Genomic DNA, 21,128 nt, shown 5'->3' with positions numbered 1-21,128 from the left:
GTATGAAAACAGGCTTTATAAAGTTGGCTGGATTATTAACCCACATATGATATGAATTCTTCCATGTAGGTGATTTGAAGCACTCTTAGCCCAGCATTGTTTTCTTCAAGTAGGTGGCATGTGGGACTTGGGTATAATTTTTTGACAAGTAAGGAAGACAAAATGCATCTTTACAACCTGAAAATCTCTACTGTGTTATTAACAAGCTGGTGATTGTAACTTAACTTTTATAAGCACGGCAAGTGGTTATACAATACTAAATATCCATGAATTTTATTTTTTGAATTGAAATTGTATGAGAACAGACAATTTAAGAAAAAGGTGTATTGTAGGGCCGGCCCCGTGGCTTAGCAGTTAAGTGCGGGCGCTCCGCTACTGGCGACCTGGGTTTGGATCCCCAGCGCGCACCAACGCACCGCTTCTCCGGCCATGCTGAGACCGTGTCCCACATACAGCAACTAGAAGGATGTGCAACTATGACATACAACTATCTACTGGGGCTTTGGGGGAAAAAAAAGGAGGAGGATTGGCAATAGATGTTAGCTCAGAGCCGGTCTTCCTCAGCAAAAAAAAAAGAGAGGAGGATTAGCATGGATGTTAGCTCAGGGCTGATCTTTCTTACAAAACAAAAAAAGGTGTATTGTAAATTATGAAGCACTCCATAATAAGCCAGCACACAGAAGTGGGATTACATAGTCCTTTTTTCCCCAGTCACTATCACTGTATTGACTGCAGTGATTCACAGGAGGGTAAATACATCATTGACATTAACTAGCCGCCTTGAAGAGCTTAAGGACATGACTGAAATGACCAAATCTCTTGTTACGCATGACTGTGAGGAAGAGAGACCTTATAACTAAAGACTGAAAACCTGAGACCCTTTTAGGAAAAGGATATCTCTCGGATTTTTCAACGGTCTAGATGTCCTTTCCTTACCAGTTTTTGTTAACTTGATCTCAGACAGCCACATCTAAGTGGGAGTAAATCTGTAAATGTGCAGAAGATGTCCTAATTAGTCTTCTGGAGGAATGATGATATAATTACAGGACTGTTCATCCACACGTAGGTTAGACTCTAATGCAGGTTCTGTTGTCTCAGAGCTTCCAAGTCATGTAGCTGTTTGCCTTTTGGATGTTTCCTAGCATTTCAAACTATGTGTATCTAATCCTGAACTCTTGATTTCCTACCCTCAAGTCTGATTCTCCCCAGTCTTTCCCAGCACAGGCAGTAATTCCACTATCTATGCAGTGACCCAGGAGTTATTTTTGATTTCTTCCTTCCTTTCACCCGCATGCATACAAACCCTGAGTTCTGCCAGCTGCCTCCTGATTATATCTCAAAATGTGTCTCGGACACAGCCACGTTCTCCCTCTCCACTACCTCCATCCTAGTTGTGGCAGCCGCTGTCTCTCCTCTGGTTGACTGCAGTAGCTCCCTACCTGTCCCCGGCCTCTGTTCCTGCCCCCTAGTGTCTGTTCATAGAACAGCATCAAGTGGTTCCATCCCTTGCCAATGAAAGGACTGTTGGTCTTGAATAATTTCCTTGCTTTCTGGTTCAACAAGGTATTCTTATACTCATCTTGTATGTTTCTTGCCACAGACCTAAAATCAATCATTTCTACAATGAAACTGATTTCTTTTAGTAAAAAATGATTTTTAGAGACCACACTCTGGGCATTTGGGATGGGCACTTGTTGTTACTGAGGTGGTCACTTTTTTCTAAACCTTTTTAATGGACAAAGCTAGAAAATAATTTTTTTTTTTTGGTGAGGAAAATTAGCCCTGAGCTAACATGTGTTGCCAATCCTCCTCTTTTTGCTGAGGAAGATTGGCCCTGGGCTAACACTTGTGCTACATCTTCCTCTACTTTATATGCGGAATGCCTGCCATAGCATAGCTTGATAAGCAGTGTGTATGTCTGCACCCCAGATCCGAACCCGCAAACCCTGGGCTGCCGAAGCAGAGTGTGTGGACTTAACCACTACGCCACTGGGCCGGCCTCCCCTAGAAAATAATTTTTTTTTTTTCCCAGAGGAAGATCAGTCCTGAGGTAACATCTGATGCTAGTCCTCCTCTTTTTTGCTGATGAAGATTGGCCCTGGGCTAACATCCCTGCCCATCTTCCTCTAGTTTATATGCAACGCTGCCATTGCTTGGCTTGACAAGCGTTGTGTCAGTGCACGCCCGGGATCTGAACCTGCAAAGCCTGGGCCGCCGAAGCGGACCGTGCGCACTTAACCACTGTGCCACCGGGCTGGCCCCTAGAAAATAAGGTTTTAAAAGAGAAAATACATCATGTGTTCATACTTATTAGTATTACAAGTCTTTTTTTTAAGACCCAAATTTATTAAAATCCAAAATTATCCTAAAGCACACCTTATTTAAAGATCAATAAAGACCACTTAGTGTTCCAAGATCACACAGTAAAGAGTAGCCATCAGTTAAATCAACCATTTTACTGACTACCAAAGTGTCGGCCCAGGTTGGATTTATAATAGTGGATAGGTATTTGCTAAATCATGAATTTTATTATTTTGCATGCACACAAACGCACACACATACATTTTCACCAGTAAACACACGTCTACAAATTAGCCTTTGTCATTCCAGTTTTTTACAAGGATTTTACGTAAGTTCTTAGATTTTGTATTTATATTACTTCCCTCTTACCCTAAAAATCGTGTTTACTAATGGTATTGACATAATACTTGTTTGCTCTACCCTACCCCCAACCTCACAAGTATATGGTTCACTAAGTCATAGACCTGACAATCTTGTTAAAAGGCTATATATCTCTAACCTAGAACGATGCCTGGCACAGAATCTATTCTTCCTATTTGTTGAATGAATAAATAAATAATTCTAGTTACTGGATATAAAAAGAGCACCTACAGAGAAGAGAAATCTGAAATCAAAATAGCTGCAGAAGTCACAGACCTGCACTGTCCAGTATAGTAGCCTTGAGCCACATGTGGCTACTGAGTGCCTGAAATGTGGCTCGTTCTAACTGAGATATGTTGAAAGTGTAAAATAAATGCTGGATTTGTTTTTCTTTTTTTTTTTTTTTTTTTTAAAGATTTTATTTATTTATTTTTTCCCCCCAAAGCCCCAGTAGATAGTTGTGTGTCACAGCTGCACATCCTTCTAGTTGCTGTATGTGGGACGCGGCCTCAGCATGGCCAGAGAAGCAGCGCGTCGGTGCGAGCCCGGGATCCGAACCCGGGTCGCCAGCAGTGGAGCGCGCTCACTTAACCACCAAGCCACGGGGCCGGCCCTGGATTTGTTTTTCATATTGATTACATGTTAAATAATACTTTGGATAGAGGATTAAATTAAATATATTATTAAAATTAATTTCACCTATTTCTTTTTAATTTTTTAATGTGGCTACTAGAAAATTTAAAATTACAGATGTGGTTTGCATCATATTTGTATTGGACACACCATCTTAACTCTTGTTCCTGGAAGAGTGGGAGTGCCTGTGCAACATTTCTAGCCAATCCACGCATCTCACTTTACCAAGGAAAAATCACTCCTCACATCAATTATGTTAATTGACCAAATTTCAGGCGTTCATCAACTATAAAGAATGCTGAGGCGCTTTTGGTAGCTGATTCTGGCATGTCAGCTTTTAATTAAAGTCTTTCATAGGCTAATTAACTACCCCTGGAGAATTTATCCCCAGTTGTGAAATACATCCACCCAGACACCCCTCCACACAGACACACATATCATATAGTGTATGCTGAAATATTTTAAAGTAAATGACAGACGATATAACACCCTGGTACGTGTTAGAGCACAAAACCTTGTTTGCTGGTTCTCCACTTTTCCTGAGGGCTGTTGATTAGCAACCTTTATTGCATTCCTACAGTATATAAATCACTGGGTTAGAGACTGTGGAAAGCAGAATAATAAAATATAATAACAATGGCAAAAATTTATTGAGTGTTTCTAGGTGCCAGGCACTGTGCTAACTGCATTACATGTGTTATTTAATTTAATCCTAAAAATAACTTGATGAAGGAGGTACTGTTATTATCCTCGTTTTGCTTATAACACCTTAGTTTTGTTCCCAACATTTGGAAGGCCTGTGGGTGAGTCCATGGCGATTGCCATGAGTTGCTTGAACACGTATATTTGCAATGCAGAGACTTCTGCAAGACAGAGTTGTTCACTTGAGCCACTTGTCTATACAAACTGAAGTTCAAGGCAATGAGCTTAAGGGGACTCCTCCTCTTTGATCTCTTTTTCTCCTCTCCACAGGGTCTTGATCTTTAACCTTTGTGTCCACTCCTCAGGGTTCTGCTACTTCTTTTTAGCTCTGCATTTAACTTTCTGTTGTTTTTTTCCCTTCTTTGGATTTGGAGTGAAAGGATAGGGGAAAGTTGATTTTGAGGTCCTATACATAAAAGGAGTAGAGGGAGGTACAATGGCCCTATTTCCTTTAGGTTCGTGGTAATCTCTAAGACAAACAAGCCTTTCTAGTTTTAAGTTGCCCACTTATTAGCAAAATCAGGGGAAATTATTGTAATAACTTCTGTGTAGTTTAACGCATCATACTGTAAGTCCAACCCACATTGAGGGTTGGGGATTGGTGTCAGGGAAGGAGGGGGGCGATCCTGTTTCTCATGGTCACTTGAGGATCCAGATTTATACAGCTTCTGCCATCTTGTAGCTTCACTCTCTGAAAAATGTAGCCTCCAAGATCTCTGAGGAAGGGGAAGAGAATGGGGGTGGCACAGACGGGAAGTGACATTGGTCACTTCTGCTTACATTTCATGAATAAAACACACGACCCCATCTTCCTGCAAGGAGGCTGCTAAGGAAGATCTTCCCTGTGTTCAGGAGGGAAAGGAGAACTGGATGTGAGTGAGAACTAGTGGTTACTATCCCAGCAAGTTTTGGATTTTAGATTATTTTTAGTGTTTTTGTCTTCAGAGGCTGTGTACATTATGCATACGTCCAACTTTAAAACTGTCTCCCCATTTGAATGATTGCAAGTTGAATCAAATTCAAATATACCCTTAACTCAAGTCTACTATTAGGAAAAACAAACAAACGAAACTTTGAATGTAAAATAAAAGTATATTGGGAGCTATCGTGTGTGTTCCAGTTTCATTTTCTTTTAAAGTTGTTCTTTGTGATAGCATGTTTATTCAAATCCTGAAATGTTGTCCAGTAAGTAGTATTTAATCTGTGAAAATTTTCAAGTGGCCCCTTTTTCTCTCTCAAGTGTTTTTTTTTTTTCCCTCAAGTGTTGCTCTAGTCATTTTAAGATTGAAATGAACCATTTGATTTTTAAAAATTATTTATGGCACATCAAGTAGCACTAGTGTTTTGTCACAAAATTGAAACTGTTTCTGAAGGCCCATGTAAAATATGGCAGAGAGGTCAGGAGGCTTATGTATAGAACTTCTAGAAACATACCTCACCATTGGAACTGGTTGTAATTTCTGGGTGCTGACATGAAGATTAATAATGTTAACTCTGATTTTGGCAATTTTTGCCAATTTCATTGCCATGGTCCTTTTCTTTCAAGTTATTACCTGGAACGGAAGTGATAACAAATGTTTCATGTTTATACTGCCAGATAAAAGGTTAAGTTTTCATATGTTAGATGCTCTTACACACACACAGACACACACACACCCAAATACACACACTGGATTAGAAGGAAATGAGTAATTCTCCTAAACTGAAAAGATTGTCCTAGTTTTAACATTAGGTGACTAGCTCCCATGCAGTTAAGTCATAGGTAAAAACTGGAAATTCAACCTATGGGTCTTTATGTGCTAACGATATCATACAGTTCTAATTTTCTTTTGTTTTTCTGGGAAATGATGGTGCTCTTTGCTTTGCCAAGTTTTATTATTGAGTCAACTGCCAAAGTTTGAGAGAGAGTCAAGGGCCCTTAAAATTATTTGGTGTTGAGTGAAGAGGCAGAGAAAGGTATTTCATATTCCCAAACATTTTAAGTTTATGTCTCTACCTGATGTTGGAATAGAATCTAAACTTCAAGGCTTTTCCAATTCTTTTTTAAATGATGTGCACTACTGAGTGAAGTCTGAATATTAGTGAAGGGAACTTTAATCCTGCTCGTTCCAAATCCTCCAATTTGGAACTACATATTCTAATTTTTGATAGACTGTATTCTTTCTTGTCTGGTCTTCCCTGAATATAAACTTCTGTGCATCAGAAGGCCAGTGCGCCTGCTTGTGGTTTTGCACCATCTGGAAGTTAAAATTTGACTTTAGAAATGATGTCATACTTGCTTACTGCAAACTGGGCTAATGTTGGTTGAGAACTGGATGCAGTTCAGGTCAGAGTTTTGTCTTAAAAAAAAAAAAGACACTTAGGCTTCTTTTCTTGATTCTAGGAGACTGCAAAGCTGTAAAGATAGAGTGAAGGTGATTGAAGGGCACAATTCAAATTCCTTTGAAGCTGAGTACATGCTTTTGGGCGCATGGAAAATAAACTCCCAAACAGAAGACCTGAGCTGGCACAGACTCCCTCCTGCCATGTAGAGTTTGGGTGTTGCAAGTAGTGTGTTGATCTCGACCATCCTTGCTCTCTGTTTTATTCCTGGAGAAATATTCTTATAGCCAGGGTTGCTTTTATCTCTTCTGGGCTCAGGAAGATTCGTCAGGACACTGATAGATCACACATGGCGAGAAGGTGCTACAAATGCTAAGCATATTATTCATCAATACAAGGCCTCTTTTTCCAAACTCTCTCCAGCACCATTCACTACCTCCTATATTGTAATTTATTTATATCACAGTTTTGGTTATTAGACATTTCCTTTAGTCCAGATATAAACCATCCATCATTGATAGTTAGAATGTGGAGCTAAAAGGACCACAGTTTCTTCTCAGATTTACAGTGAGTCCTGGTCAGTCTGTGTGCAAATCTCTGTAACCCTTTATAACCACTGCTATAATCTGGAGTGCTCAGCATGTCCCGCCAATTTCCAAGGAATCCACAAATGCCATCCTTTATGTATAAACTAAAAATCATAATTTTTCACCAGATATGATGAAAACCCAAAGAGAAATATTGATGTTATTTCAGATTGACAGATGAAGATAACTTTAAACGAGGATAGGTCACTTGACAATCTGGGATGCTTAAGCTTTAGTGAACTGACATGAATTTTCATTTAGGAAAGGAAAGATCCCCAGAACACGAGTATCCCCTTCACCTTCCCAGCCCCTTGATCTCTATGGCCATTATGTGAGAAGAGGCACAGCTATCAGATGTTTAAAGAATCTGCAGTTCTCACCCTCTGCAGTCACAGAATGTCCATGCTCTTTCATGATACAGTCAGGGTCACTCTGCCCACTGGGCTTCACTCTTCCCTTGCTGTGGACCTCCTAGCTTCATCCTCCTCTCTGGGTCATAAACTGGAAAACTCTCTACCCACCTACTTCCCCATCACAACTTGGCACTCCTTTCTTGGAAAAGGGTAAGAAAAGGAGATTCTACTCTGATAACTTTTTATCTCTAATATCATCATCCTTCCCTGATGTATTCTATCGAAGTCTGATTCCTGCCTTTAAAATCATAAAATGTCAGACACTTAGAGACTATCTGTTCCAACCTCTTTGTTTTATGGATGAAGAAACTGAGGCTGGAAGGCTGGATGAGGGGAGGTGAGAGTAATTTGTCCTGATCCTCAAAGCTAGATAGACGCAGAACCCAGCATAAAACCTAAGTGTCCCCATTGTTCCAAGTTGCCTTTTGACTCTGTGTCCTCATAGTATTTACATATATATTTATTTTGGCTTATTATGGTATTCCTATAGCCTTTTTTTTTTTTTACTTTTGTCTTTTTTTTCCTTTTCATCTAATTTTTACTTGCTGGTAGTATAATGAGCAAAACGTTCAACAAGATTTGCTATGAGATTCAGCAGCCCCCTGCTTACCTCTGTCCCGTTTCTTCTTCCCCAACGCAAGCTGTTCTAACTCTTGGCCTGATTATTTTGATATCTCTAAATAACGTGTGTGCATTGCTACTTCCTGATTGTTGATGTAGCTACTATCTATCAAATGCCTGGTGTGAAAGGTGAGGAGTAAAGTCTTCCATCACCCCAATACCCCACATCACCCATGTAAACATTTTTGCACATGGTCTTTGGAATGTTAAATTTAAAAAATAAAACTTATGTTTCCTCATTTTATTACTGACATTTAAAAAGCAAGAATTGTAATAATCTAGTTTTTGAGCTAAGGTAGAAATAGGAATTTTTTTGTATGCTTTGTCTTTTTTTCTTCTTTAGTCTTTGGAAAGCAGTCTTTCATAAAGCTAGAGAATGGGTGTCATTTCCACAGTATTTACTTCCTCTTGGCAACATGTATTTTTCTAGTTTAAGAATGTTTCTCTGTGTGTCAATCTTGTTCTTCCAGATGTGTGTGGCATGGCTCATTGTGTTCTCCATATTCCTGGAGGGTCCTGCAGAGCATTAGCAGCATTGTCCCCTCCCTGGGCTCTCAAAGACAGAGTATCAGTGTGCTGTGTTTCCCAGCTTATGGTTTCACAGTATGGAGACATGCGACTATTTCATAATGTCTTATTTCATATAAACCTTATATTTTAAAAAAATGTATCATTCTTCAGTTACACATTTAAGGTAGATATAGGCTGTTAAAACGCATGGCATCGAGGTGCCCATGATCGAGGTTTGATCATGCTGTGCTCAGAAGGCATACTGCTGCCCTTCCTTCCTCCCAGGGCATGACTGATGGTGACTGATGACCTCTGTGTAAAACTGCAACCTTCTTTCTTTTTCCTGATTTCAGGTAGATGCATTGAGATTACGACTGGAAGAGAAAGAATCTTTTCTCAACAAAAAAACAAAACAGCTACAGGACCTCACGGAAGAGAAGGGGACGCTGGCCGGAGAGATTCGTGACATGAAGGATATGTTAGAAGTGAAGGAAAGAAAAATCAATGTCCTTCAGAAAAAGGTGAGTAGCTGACATACGGCCTTCAGGATGGGAATTGGTATCATCCATGTTTTGTCATTTCAGAGAAATTTTTGAGCACGTGAAAAGAAGAAATTATTTTTTAAGAATTTTAGATTAGGAAGTTTAAACTGTTAACTTACTGGTATTTAACTTACTGGTGGTTGTATCATGTCACTTTTAGCATGGCCTGATGAATTTTCTATTTGATTACCTGAAAACTAAGTAGTGATGATTTTTTTCATTTGCCAGCTTAAACATAGAAATAATGGTATAAATTTAGGTGTAAGTCTAAAATTATAAAAAGCCTAAAAAGTTAGGTAATTTTTCCTTTTTCCCTACTGAGAGTTGAGCGATGTATTTTGTGGGTCTAAAGGTATTTTGGATGCATTTTGTATTTATAAAACTTTGGTAGATCTTATCCTGCCAAACCCTTACAGATTTTGGGGGAGAGGGGTAACATTTACACTCATTACTTAATGGGAATCAAAGAGAGAACGTGTAGAATGTTCTGACTACAATGACCTAACACAGAAGGTGCTTGACCTGGTTGCGGCCTTTCTTTCCTTCCTTCTTTCAGCAGCTCATTTTCTCCATTGTAGGGGATCCAGATTTTGTGACAGCACCCTGATTTTCCTTTGGAGAATTCCCATTTGCTGCTCTGTAAAGGTTTGGTGGGACCATAGGGTCCCCTGCCTTCCCCTAGGAAAAGGATAGGCAAAAAGAGAAACCAACACCTGCTCTTTTATGAAAAAGAAATGTAATGAAAAGACATAGGGCTCTCAGATTAACAGGCAGCCAGCATGGAAACTGGGAGGGAACCAGTGGTGGGCAGCAGGAGCTGGCTGGCCAGGACACTGCCGTAGACAGGCGTGTTGCCACACACTCATGCTGCAGCTGCAGGCAAATGGAATCTCACTGACCTCTCCCCTTGGTGTCATTTGCTACCATCACTCTCACTTTGTTTATATCAACAGCATCCTAGCTGTTTTTCCTGCCTCTAACCTTACCTTTCCTACAGTCTGTTCTTAACACAGGAGCTGGAGTAATCCTTTCAACACATAAAACAATTCTTGTCCCTGTCTGTTCAGAACTCACAACCAGTCACATAAATGGGGCCCAGTGCAAAATAAAGTGTGAGCCCCCTTGTTCAAAAAGTGTTGACAATTTCCAGATGGTAATAGCAGATCATTAAACCAAGTATAGCGCCCTTCTGAATGTGTGGCTGTGTGCAGCTACACAAGTTGCGCACCCAGAATCCATCCCCATCGCCAGTGGCTTCCATCCTCACTCTCACGATACTGGTGATCTGATGGATCGTATTATTAATACGCTTCTGTAGACATCTTTACAGACAAAGCCCTGGTAGTTGGATCCCTCCTTTGCAGCTCCAGCTAATTGATACAGATGATTAGAAGAGAGCTGGGAAGAGGTGACAGAGGACCCCTGAATTGAAGAGACTGTCTAGGGCAGGTGGGACTAACAGAGAAACAGTTACAGTGGCAGTTCTTGGAGCACGTACTAAAGATTCAAAAGAAGGCTTTTCATTAAAAATCCCCAGTGAAATAAGTCAGAGGGAGAAGGTCACATACCGTATGATTTCCTTCATTAAGTAGTAGATAATAACAACAATAAACAAACACATAGAGACAGAGATTGGATTGGTGGTTACCAGAGGGGAAGGGGGGAGGGAGGAGGGCGAAAGGGATAATTCGGCACATGTGTGTGGTGATGGGTTGTAATTAGTATTTGAGTGGTGAACATGATGTAATCTATGCAGAAATAGAAGCATAATGATATACACCTGAAATTTATACAATGTTATAAACCAATGTTACTGCAATAAACAAAAAATTAAAAAATAAAATAAAATCCCCAGCAGTGAACGATAACAAAAGCTGACATTTATTGAACTTATATTGAACACTGTATGCTGGATACTCTGCTATACTCGTTATGAGCATTCTTTGCTTACTCCTGACCGTAACCCTGTGAGGCAGGTACAATTATTAACCCCAGGAAACTGAGGGATACTGAGGCTTATGGTAGGCTTGCCCAAGGTCATGCAACCTAGATGCAAGTTTTTTGTATTTGTGAAAATAGAATAAAATCGTTATTGCAAATTAAGAGAATAAGCCTCCTTTTCCTTTGGACCTCAGATTTTGTGATGGTAACACCACATGTGAGAGTGAATTGAGGAAGAACATCACAATTGCTTCTTTTCACCAGGAGTTGAGACTAAGCACTCTCATTCTTGAGGAATGAATGGCAACAATTTTCTCAGTAAAGATTTTGGGAAGACACTTTCAATGCAGAAGTGACAAATGGCCATTTTTGCTGATGTGCATATATTGAAAAATTTTAAACCTCCCCCACAGCCAGATTCAAAAGAACTAGTTTGGAAGTTCTAGAACAAAGCTGGTTGTATTTTTCGTCTCCTTTGGGCAACATGATCATAATCCCACATATTTAAACCATGTAGATAATGGATCTGGAAATATTTCATGTATATTTGGAGAGCTTGTTCAGCTTCAAGTTTTTTTCGCCGAGTATTTACCAGTACATTTGGGGAGGAAATAAAACCACTGGCGGCATAGTGAAGGGGCAGGAGTTCTCTTATACCTGCAATGTGAAAGAGAAACAATCCCTAAAGAAGTGATACACACAATTCAGAAACTGACTCAAAATGTGGAAATAATATAGAAGCTAATGGGCCAATGAAACATTGTCTTTGCGACTGGAAACTCCTTAGAGTTTTGACCACATTCAGAGTAATTGGTTGTGTTAGGGCAGGCCTGGGTTGGAACACACCCTTTGGATTAGGGTGTGTTGGCATGGAAGAATAATAAACTCATGTCAATGTCAGAGGTGCAGTATTACTTAATATTTCTCTCTCTTAGACTCTTTGGCAGCCAGCAATGTGTTTTGATGCCAATAGAACTGGGTATGCTCCTTTCATTGCCATGTTTAACCTGGCGAAGCTGGGCTTGCACCTTGTATCTGTCAGCTTTACCTTCAGACCCCTGGGTCTCAGAAGTCTTGTGTACTCCATAAGCCACATGGACAAGTCATATGTCTGGAGAGCAGGCATGGACCGATGCTCTAAGCATTTTGTTACTTGAGGAAGGAAGTAAAGTTGAATAAACAGAGAATATCTATTTATTCAGGTGGCAGAATATCTGCGATCAAGCTTTTGTTGGAAAACAGAAGTCATTGAGAATGGATTTTTGGTCCTACCACCATATTTTTGGCTCTACTTCATAATTCCAAGATACGAAGTTCTTTTAGTAGGGGACAAAGATGTACATGTATGAAAATTGTACATGTATGATAATAAAGTCAGAGGAGCAGCATGGTTTTCATGCTACAGCCATAGCATACTGTTCCCGTACCTGAATTCAAACTTCAACTGATGAAGTGCTGTCTGACTATTGAGTTTTTGTAGGAAGTGTTGTAAAACCGTGATGACATTGTACATTTGGAAAGTGTACAATGCCCAGGATTTTAGGACATGATAGCATTATTTGAACCAGATCAAATTCAAACTGTTGTGTAGCTCATAGATTCTTGCAGCATAAACTTACTACCCAAGAAATTTTTTTAAAAGCCATTAAATTAGACAAAAATTCTATCTCCATTTTCATTCTAGGTCTCGGTCCCACGAGCAATGTGAATTTATAAAGCAGGGGTACTTTATTTATGGGGGGTAGAATAACAGATGGTGATTTCTCTGGAAGCTAAGTTCACTAGCTGCCTACTGGGCTTCATGGATTGCCCTATGGGTGAAAGGGTAGGGAGAGGTGAGTGGAGTTGGCTCCTGGGAGTGGAATATATGGACCTGCCGCTTCAGCAGCTCTATTTTACCCATTTGGAAGTGGGGTGGTGAAAATTCTGAATGACAATGAGCTCAAAGATAAGGATGCTATGGGAGTATGGTTATTAACATACTGGGTTTCTTCATGACGTTTATCAAAAAAAGTAATATCTGAGAAAATGACTATGGAACATAGAGATTTCCACATTAGTATAAAATTGGCGTAAGGTATAGAAGACTTTTTGATTCAATTGAGCTCTTTCTCAGTGTTTAAACATCCAGTTGCACTTTTATTTTTATTATTGGCAAACCCCCTAATTTTTTGAACATGTGCAAAATCATGTTCATTTAGCATGTACTGATTGTTTCCTATGTGTCAGTCAGCCACTACTCTAGGTCCTGGAGGTTCAAAGAGAAATAAGATATTCTCCAGTCCCTCAAGAAGCTGACAGTCTCATTGGCGAGATAGACATGCATAATTCTAAATATAAGCACAGTGGAGAGCAATGTGGCATGCTACCAGACCAAACCACTTGATGGATGCAAACAGGAGAAGCTAATTCTGGCTACCTTAAGCAAAAGGGAATTGCTTGCAAGAATGTACAGAGCCCTAGTGTCTGGCTGGTAGAACCAGATTAAGGATGATCAAGAACCAGGACAGCTCTAGGAGCTAAGAGAAGGCAGCCAGTGCCATAATCTCATAACCAGGAGTGTCTGGTCAAGTGTCTTCCCTGTTGATTGCTGCCCTCTCACCATCCTCCCTCTGCCCTTATATCAAGCTGTTGCTCAAGATTCAAAGTCCTGGGACAGAGCTCCAAATTTCACACAAGTGCTTCTCATTAGCAGGATCTAACCAGACCCTCCCTAAAAGGAATCTGGGAAATGTGGTTCCAAGCTTTACACCTGAGCTTTCCATTCAGTTCTTGTGTCACTTACTCAGGGAAGTCTTTGCTGACATTGCAGGCTGGGAGACGTTTTACGCTCTTAGAGAACCATTTCTTGGCTCAGTTTGAAGTTTTGTGTCCCTTTAGTGAATGTTGGCTTCTCTCCCAGGACTAAGCTCCTTGAGTGCCCCAACCGTGATCATCAAGATACCTTACTCCTTGCAAAATTCTTGGCAGATAATGGTCCTCAATCAATATGCATTGTGTGAATAAATTATATCAGCAAATTCTGAGTGAATGAGGACTTGGGAGTGAAGAAATCACTTTGAGATCCACTCCTGGACGAAGAATATTGTTAGCTGTGAGAAGAGTCATTTGCCCCAATGAAATGTCAAACCCACTCGTTGTTCCCAGGACAGTATGTTCTGTGTAGGCTGCAAGATGGAACCATCCCATGAATAATAAAACACAGATGAGGAATTGACTGTTGCTCTACCCACATCTAACACCTCCAGCCTCAGTTCCATTACCCTGGGAAGGTAAAAAGGGATGAAGCCTTGAGTAAGGGAGCTTAGCCATTCTTCCTTCATTTTCCTTTCTAATAAAAAGAAAATGCGGTATTTAGAGAGAAGACTATCTTGTTCTGCAAAAAGAAAGCTTCCTCCTCCAGTTCTCACTTCTAACTTACTGGATTGTTGTTAGAGCTATGGTATTTATGAGAATGATACAATGAAATTGCTAATTATCCATGGTCATTTCCAATTATGACCATGCAAGTGATAATTTTAATAACAAAAGGATTATCTACTATTGATTGAGCCCTTACTATATACCAGACACTGTGCTACAGGTTTGGCATCCTTAGGTTATGAGTCCTTATAACAAACCTAATGGCAGGTAGGGACTATCATAATCCCTATTTTTACAATGAGAGACTGTGGTTTAGGAAGTAATTTACCTAGAGTCACATGGCAAGGAAGTGATGGAGCTCTTCTTCACCACTACCGTATTCTGGTGTTTTTCTACTTTATGATCCTACCTCCTTCATGAGACAAGTGGGATCATTAACTTTTAGGGATTAGTTAAGTTATAATTTGAGGAACTTACTTCAGGTTGATACACAAAGATGCCTATTTTTAATACCAAACTGGCAGAGATGCAGTTACTAAATAATGTGATGAAAAATAGGTAACCAATTAAATTAATAAAATATAACATCAGGCCTGGATTTTAAAAAAATATGTTATGCTATATTTAGAAAAAGGAAAGATCGTGGTGACCTTCAGTTTTTGTTTGTTTTTTCCCCCGTGAGAGTCTTCATGTACCATTCTAAGCCATTGGATTGTTTGCTGCTTCGTTTTCAAAGGATTGCACCATTTTTGTTCTCATCATGTTTTCACTTTGTTTTAGTTGTTGGCTTAAAAGACTTAGACCTCAAAAGATGATTGGAGACATCTAAGCATCTTTCCTGGACTGGTCATAGATGAACTCACAATTTGGGAGATTTCTCATTCAGTCCCGAGAGGAAACAGTCTGGGAAGCTGCTCCACTTTGCCGTAAATGGGTCGGCTAAGGTCTGACTTCAGTGTAGGCGAGCTCACTCTGCATATGAAGCCAGGAACTGGGCTGGCATCCAGAAGTTGGAGCCACAACCAAGGTGGCCATGGGTCTAAGGCAGTGATTTTCAACCAGAGGATACTTTACAACCCCCCACCTCCTCCCCAGGAACATTTGGCAATGGCTGGAGATAGTTTTGGTTTTCACAGCTGAGGGATTGCTACAAGCATCTGGTGGGTAGGGTCCAGCAGTGCTGCTAAGCATCCTACAATGTACAAGAGACACCCCTGCACCCCAAAGCAAATAATTATCCAGACCAAACCCCGGTCTATGGAAGTCCTTTTCTTCCCGTGTATAGACTGCCCTACTCATCTTGTTTCTCTCTGCTCCCTGCCTTGAGATAGTATTCCTTAAAATGATTTTTTACTTAGTATAATAGACATTTCTCTCTCCTCTGGATATTATCTCAGCTGATAAGACTAACATTTTTAGCTATGCTTTTTCTCTGGCATCATTATAGGCAGTTTACAGAGGTGAACGTCTTATGTATGTGTGTGTGTGTATGAGTGTGTATGATGTTTGAACTATTACTATTACTTTCTCTTTTATAATTTTAACATATAATAATCCATACTTGTAAATATAAAGAGTATGTATGCACTCTTGAGCTATTAAAACTATTAGAATTATTAAAACTGATCTGACCACACTCATCATATCAACTAATTGCAGGGACATGCTGGTCAGCTATGGTATAGGGAACATATAATACAAATAAAGCATCTGATTTAGACAGAACAGAGACGGATCATCCAGCTGGTATCACCTAGTTTAAATTTCTTTGGCTAAATGACAGCATTCCAGTCATTTGGAAAAGTGACCTTTAAGACTAATTTTTTTTCTGACAAAAATAATGCACTTTATTTTAGCAGCCTTTTGGGCTGAAAACCTGATTTCTACATTGACATTTAATATATTTTTTTCATATATGTTATCTAGTCATTTGGGATATGGTAACATTATTTGTTCAATGTGGCCTGAATGTAGATTTAACTAATATGTTGCTTAAATATTTGCAACTAAAAAAGTATTATCTAGATTAGTGTTTGTGGTTTGCCAGTTTTCTTTTGAACAGTGCCTTCATCAGTCTAGAAAATATAAGAAAAAAGCTAACTTACTATATCACATAATGAATTCTCTATATGTATTCTGTGTTTGTAGGGTAGCAGGATATTACCGGTCTAAGCAGAGGCATCTTTGCTCTGGCATCATTTAATACGTTGTGTCTTTATCATGGCATGAAGTTGAAGCCAAGGGTTCTAGTGCTAATTAAATGTAGCAGGACAAATAATCACCAAGCATTACATGGCTGTTACTCTTGGCTGTAATTATTTGCCCAGTGTTAGTGATGGCCTAAGGGCAAAACAGCTTGGTGATTTTAACCAATTGATCCTATTGTCGGAAGTCTATTTTGCCCCTATGAAGTGATATTTTGAAGGTAACTTTGTGTCTCTTGAGTAGAGGTTGTGGCTTCCTTGGTAATCCTAAACTTCTTTGTGAAGCAGTGAATTCGCCAGCCTCCTCCATTGTGTATGTTGCTTTTCTTCTAAGGGATTTGAAGTTGCCCTTCTCTTAGAGATGACATTGATGAAATGACATTTTTTTATATCAAAAGAACCAAAGCTAAAAAATTCACCTTCTGATGGGCAATTACAGAGATTTAGGGAAGTCTGCTTATTCATGCATGCGTTCATTCAGCATCTGCAGGCACTGTCCTCAGTTAGCTGCATCTTTCTACCTCCTGGTTCTATTGAACACAACCCAATATTATCTGACTTTAAAAGACATGTAAAGGGCCCGCCCTAGGGCGTAGCACTTATGTTTGGGTGTTCAGCTCCGGCAGTGTGGGGTTCGCCAGTTCGGATCCTGGGTGCAGACCTACTCACTGCTCATCAAGCCATGCTGAGGCGGTGTCCCACATAGAAGAGCTACAACTCTACAACTATGATACACGCCTATGTACTAGGGCTTTGGGGAGAAAAAAGAAAAAAAGGAAGATTGGCAATAGATGTTAGCACAGGGCCAATCTTCCTCAAAAGAAAAAAAAAAGACATGTAAAAATGGATATGCTGATGAAGCATGCACAATCCTGAAGACAGAAAGATATGAAAGAACAGTATACCTGCAAGAAACTTGATGGATCCTCCTTGTCCAACCTTTTCATTTTTCCACTCAGGACACAGAGGTCTTGAGGGATGAAATGACTTGTTTAGGGTCACAGAGCTAGTTAGTGACAGAACCTGGACTCTTGTTACACTTTTCCTCTTTCTTCTCTGCATGCACCATGACATCTGAGGCCTTGGGCACCATTGCCCTATTCTGGCCAGCTTGCCTTCCTTTCTTCCTACCATCCAGTCATCCAACAATATATATTCACCATCTGTAATGATGTGGACCCTCTACAGGCACTGGAGGATACATAGGCTATTGAAGAAGGTATAGTTTCTTCCCTCTGGGAACTCATGGAAAAAACCACTAAACATATTTAGGAAATTACAGGCAGTGTATGATGCCAGCCAGGTACCTGGTGCACACAGGAGAGGCACCTCATCTATTGTGGGGAGTGGGATGGTCAAGGAGGACTTCTGGAAAAGTTGATGACTAAACCGAGATCTCAGGGACTAGGAAGTGTTGTCCAATCAAAGCAGTGAGAATAGCATTTGCAAAGGTTTGTCTGGAAGAGGCAGCACAGTGCATTTGGTGGAATTAGAAGTAATTTAATATAGAGGGACCACACTCCCTGCCCCATTTAGGAAACAAATCTCATAATTAGAAGTTTGTCTGTTCCTTATGTCTTCTAGCAATCAAATATATTTTATAATTAAGATTTGAGAGTCATTTTGACTTCTTTATTATAAATATTCTCTTCCAGTCCCTTGTGACTTGCAAGTGGCAATAACGATTATCTGTGTTATTTCAAAATGCAGTTCAGGGCCAGATCATGCTGAGAACTGATTCTTATTCAATGAGAGAGCTGATCCTGAGCCAGGGGAGGCAAATTCTCTTTTAGATAAATATTTGCTTCTGGGTTAAGACCTTATATTCTGTACTCAATTTCAGCATGATGGATTTTTTTTTAAGGTTTGTTTATAATTACCTGCAAAATCCCTTGAAGATATAAAATAAAAATGCCCAGAGTGCCTGGACTGTGGCTGCTACCCTAGTGGGTACAGGCATCTTGACAAATCTGTCAGTCTCAGCTGCCAGCTGTTGTTGTTTTGTGATACGGGATTAGAGGTGGTTGAGCCTTTACATATTTCTGTCTGGAGATGATTCTGTTTTTCTTCCCACATACTCCCCAGGCCATTTGATTTAAATCAACCTTATTTATGTGGAAAGGAAAATATTCTGTCTTTTTTACTTATCCTGTGTTTGGCAGTGGATTCTCCTTTGCTGTGAAGAGTTTACACCTATCTATATTAGCATTTATCATGTTATATTGTACAGAGAAGTCCATAATTCAAAACTTTTATAATATGTGCCTAAGTTTCCTGTAAGAATAAATGTAAATTAGGGGTGATGTGTTCTTGGGGGCATATAACTCTACAGTTATTGTGGGTGAGGGGCGCCTTAATACTGTTCTGATATTCCAGTCTCGTTGCCATTTTTTTTCTTTATCCTTAGCTGATTATACTATACTTTTTGCAAACTAAAAGATGTAACTGCTTTAAACAGAATATTTTCACGGAAGCTGAATTCTAAATTAATACAACAGAGTATATAATGATTTGGGGCCTTTATCATAACATTTTATCACACTTACCTCCTTTTTACGTTGCTGATTTTTGAGAACCAGCAATAGCAGCAACATGTGATCAGCCCTTGGATAAGATAGTTTATAAAAGCGACTTATAATTCTAACAAAAGTGCTATGGTAGGTAGAACTCTATGATGGCCCCATGATTTCCCACCTCACTGGTGTACATTCCCTGAATAATATCCAAAACCGTGAATATAATGGATTTAACACCAGTGATTAGATTGTCTTATGGCACAGTTGACTTTAAGAAAGGGAGATTATCTGGATGGGCTTGACCTAATCACATGAGCCCCTTAAATCTGTATACTAAGGTTAGAGACAGGGAAGTCAGAGATTCAAAATATGACGGGGACTCAATGCATGAGAAGTTTTCCACTGTTGATTTGAAGATGCATTTAACACTCATAATTAGATTAGATTAGATATTTTTCTAGAGTCTCTGGACAAATACTCATTCTGGCCAACACCCTGATTTCATCCTTGTGATAACGCTGAACAGAGATCCCAGCCACGCTGTGCTGGACTTCTGACCTACAGAACTGTGAGCTGATAGATGGATGTTGTTTTAAGCCACGAAATTGGTGGTATTTTGTTACACAGAAAGAGAAAACTGATACAAGTGCATATTAAATAACTGTTCAGCAGTAACACACCTCTCACAGAAATCCAGAGGTTTGTATACAGTAGTGGAGTTCACAGGCTACTGACAAGGGTTGTTGGCTCATTAAGTGGTATCGCTTGTAACTGTAATGAAAGCAGCTTCCAATGGCATTAACAGCTCAGCTTAGAAACCATAGGAGTTTTGATGAATTTTTATAGTTTTTGGGGGATTTGCATTATTTCGAAATGTATGCACGAGAGCGAGCCTTCATTACACATTTCAGATTCTACTATTTCAGGTTGCATAACTAAGGTATCTTAAAATGTGGTGTTATGTGTTTGTGTCTGTTTCCCCGTTAAATCCTGAACTCACCAAAGGAAGTGACTGGGTCTTACTTTTTATCCCTAGTACCAAGCACAGTGCTTGGCACTTTGTAGGTGCTTAATAAACATTAGCTGGAAAATTGAAATGTAGTAGAAAGAATAAACAAATCTATCCAAAGTTCTGGTGAGACTCAGGGTGAGTAAACAAATTGGAATGGCTATGTTCCAATAAAACTTTATTTACAAAAATGGGCAGTGGGCCAGGTTTGACGCATGGGCTATAGTTTGCTGAGCTCTGGTGTAGATCACAAGTTATTATAGCCTAGAGGCAATTCTAACATGTAACGACCTACGTAGCAAGTTTGAGATTTTTTTTTTATATATATATATTCTAAATATTTGATAGAGTTGAACAAGGTGTACTTCTTTTCAAGGCCATATTTATTATTTGCTTCAGACATTCCTCCTGGTGCAATGGGAAGTAAGTCATTTGCTCCCAAGGTTGAGGTCTTCCCAAATTTCTCTTGCATTCTATAGCTTTTTTGTGAGTAACGTCTGAATGAAGCAAAGCTAAGCAAACAGGATGTACTCGAATGAATAGTGCCGATTGACTTGGAGTGGAGATATTTCTTTCTTTAGTATTGAAATATGAAGTTAAATTCTTTAGGTTGCATATGATACTTTGACTTATAAAAGTGTATGAAGGGTAGCATACATCTACTGAGGCTCTCTCCAAATTATGAATGTGAACTTTTGAACAGCTGGAGGCATAGACAAGGGTGGCCAGGTGGGAAGGTAGAAATGGACCCAAGGATCCTTTACTGCCGTTCGTGTAACCAACACGTTTTAGTAAAGCTTATAGGGAAGCGTTCTTTGAAAGAGATAGATGGCAGGTATAAAATGTCAGGTAGCTGGAGGAAGACAAATGGGTACAGTTGACCAAAGCTGCTTCATCTGCCAGTTCTTCATTTAGGAATTCATCCTAAGAAAAAATTAGGGTTGTGGGCATAGATTTAGCCACAGCCTTGTTCATAGCATGGTTCTTTAAATTGTTTTTTTTGGCTGATCAGTGAAACATTATAAAGTGGAGGAGTGACTAAATAAATGATGATATATTCCTACATGGAAATTCAGTCAATAGAAATGATATTATAGAAGGATA

The 21,128-nt window shown here is 39.6% G+C and overlaps 1 protein-coding gene across 7 annotated transcripts in view; it reads left to right on the top strand.

The window, feature by feature from the left end:
• Nucleotides 1–21,128, top strand: part of ERC2 (ELKS/RAB6-interacting/CAST family member 2) — a 907,827-nt gene that overhangs the window by 359,504 nt on the left and 527,195 nt on the right. For all 7 annotated transcript variants that reach the window (XR_015552235.1, XM_087431197.1, XM_087431195.1 and 4 more), the window contains one exon: nucleotides 8,803–8,970. Coding sequence is in view for 6 of the 7 variants with exons in the window: in XM_087431197.1 (XP_087287323.1) it covers nucleotides 8,803–8,970 (168 nt within the window). In the remaining variant the exon portion in view is untranslated. The remainder of the gene's footprint in view (nucleotides 1–8,802; nucleotides 8,971–21,128) is intronic.

Source organism: Ceratotherium simum, chromosome 5, assembly GCF_057802395.1.
Source record: "Ceratotherium simum simum isolate JZ-2026a chromosome 5, ASM5780239v1, whole genome shotgun sequence".
In the NCBI taxonomy this organism is placed as follows: domain Eukaryota; kingdom Metazoa; phylum Chordata; class Mammalia; order Perissodactyla; family Rhinocerotidae; genus Ceratotherium; species Ceratotherium simum.
Note: the sequence above shows the minus strand (reverse complement) of the source record. Positions and strands in the feature narration are given on the sequence as shown.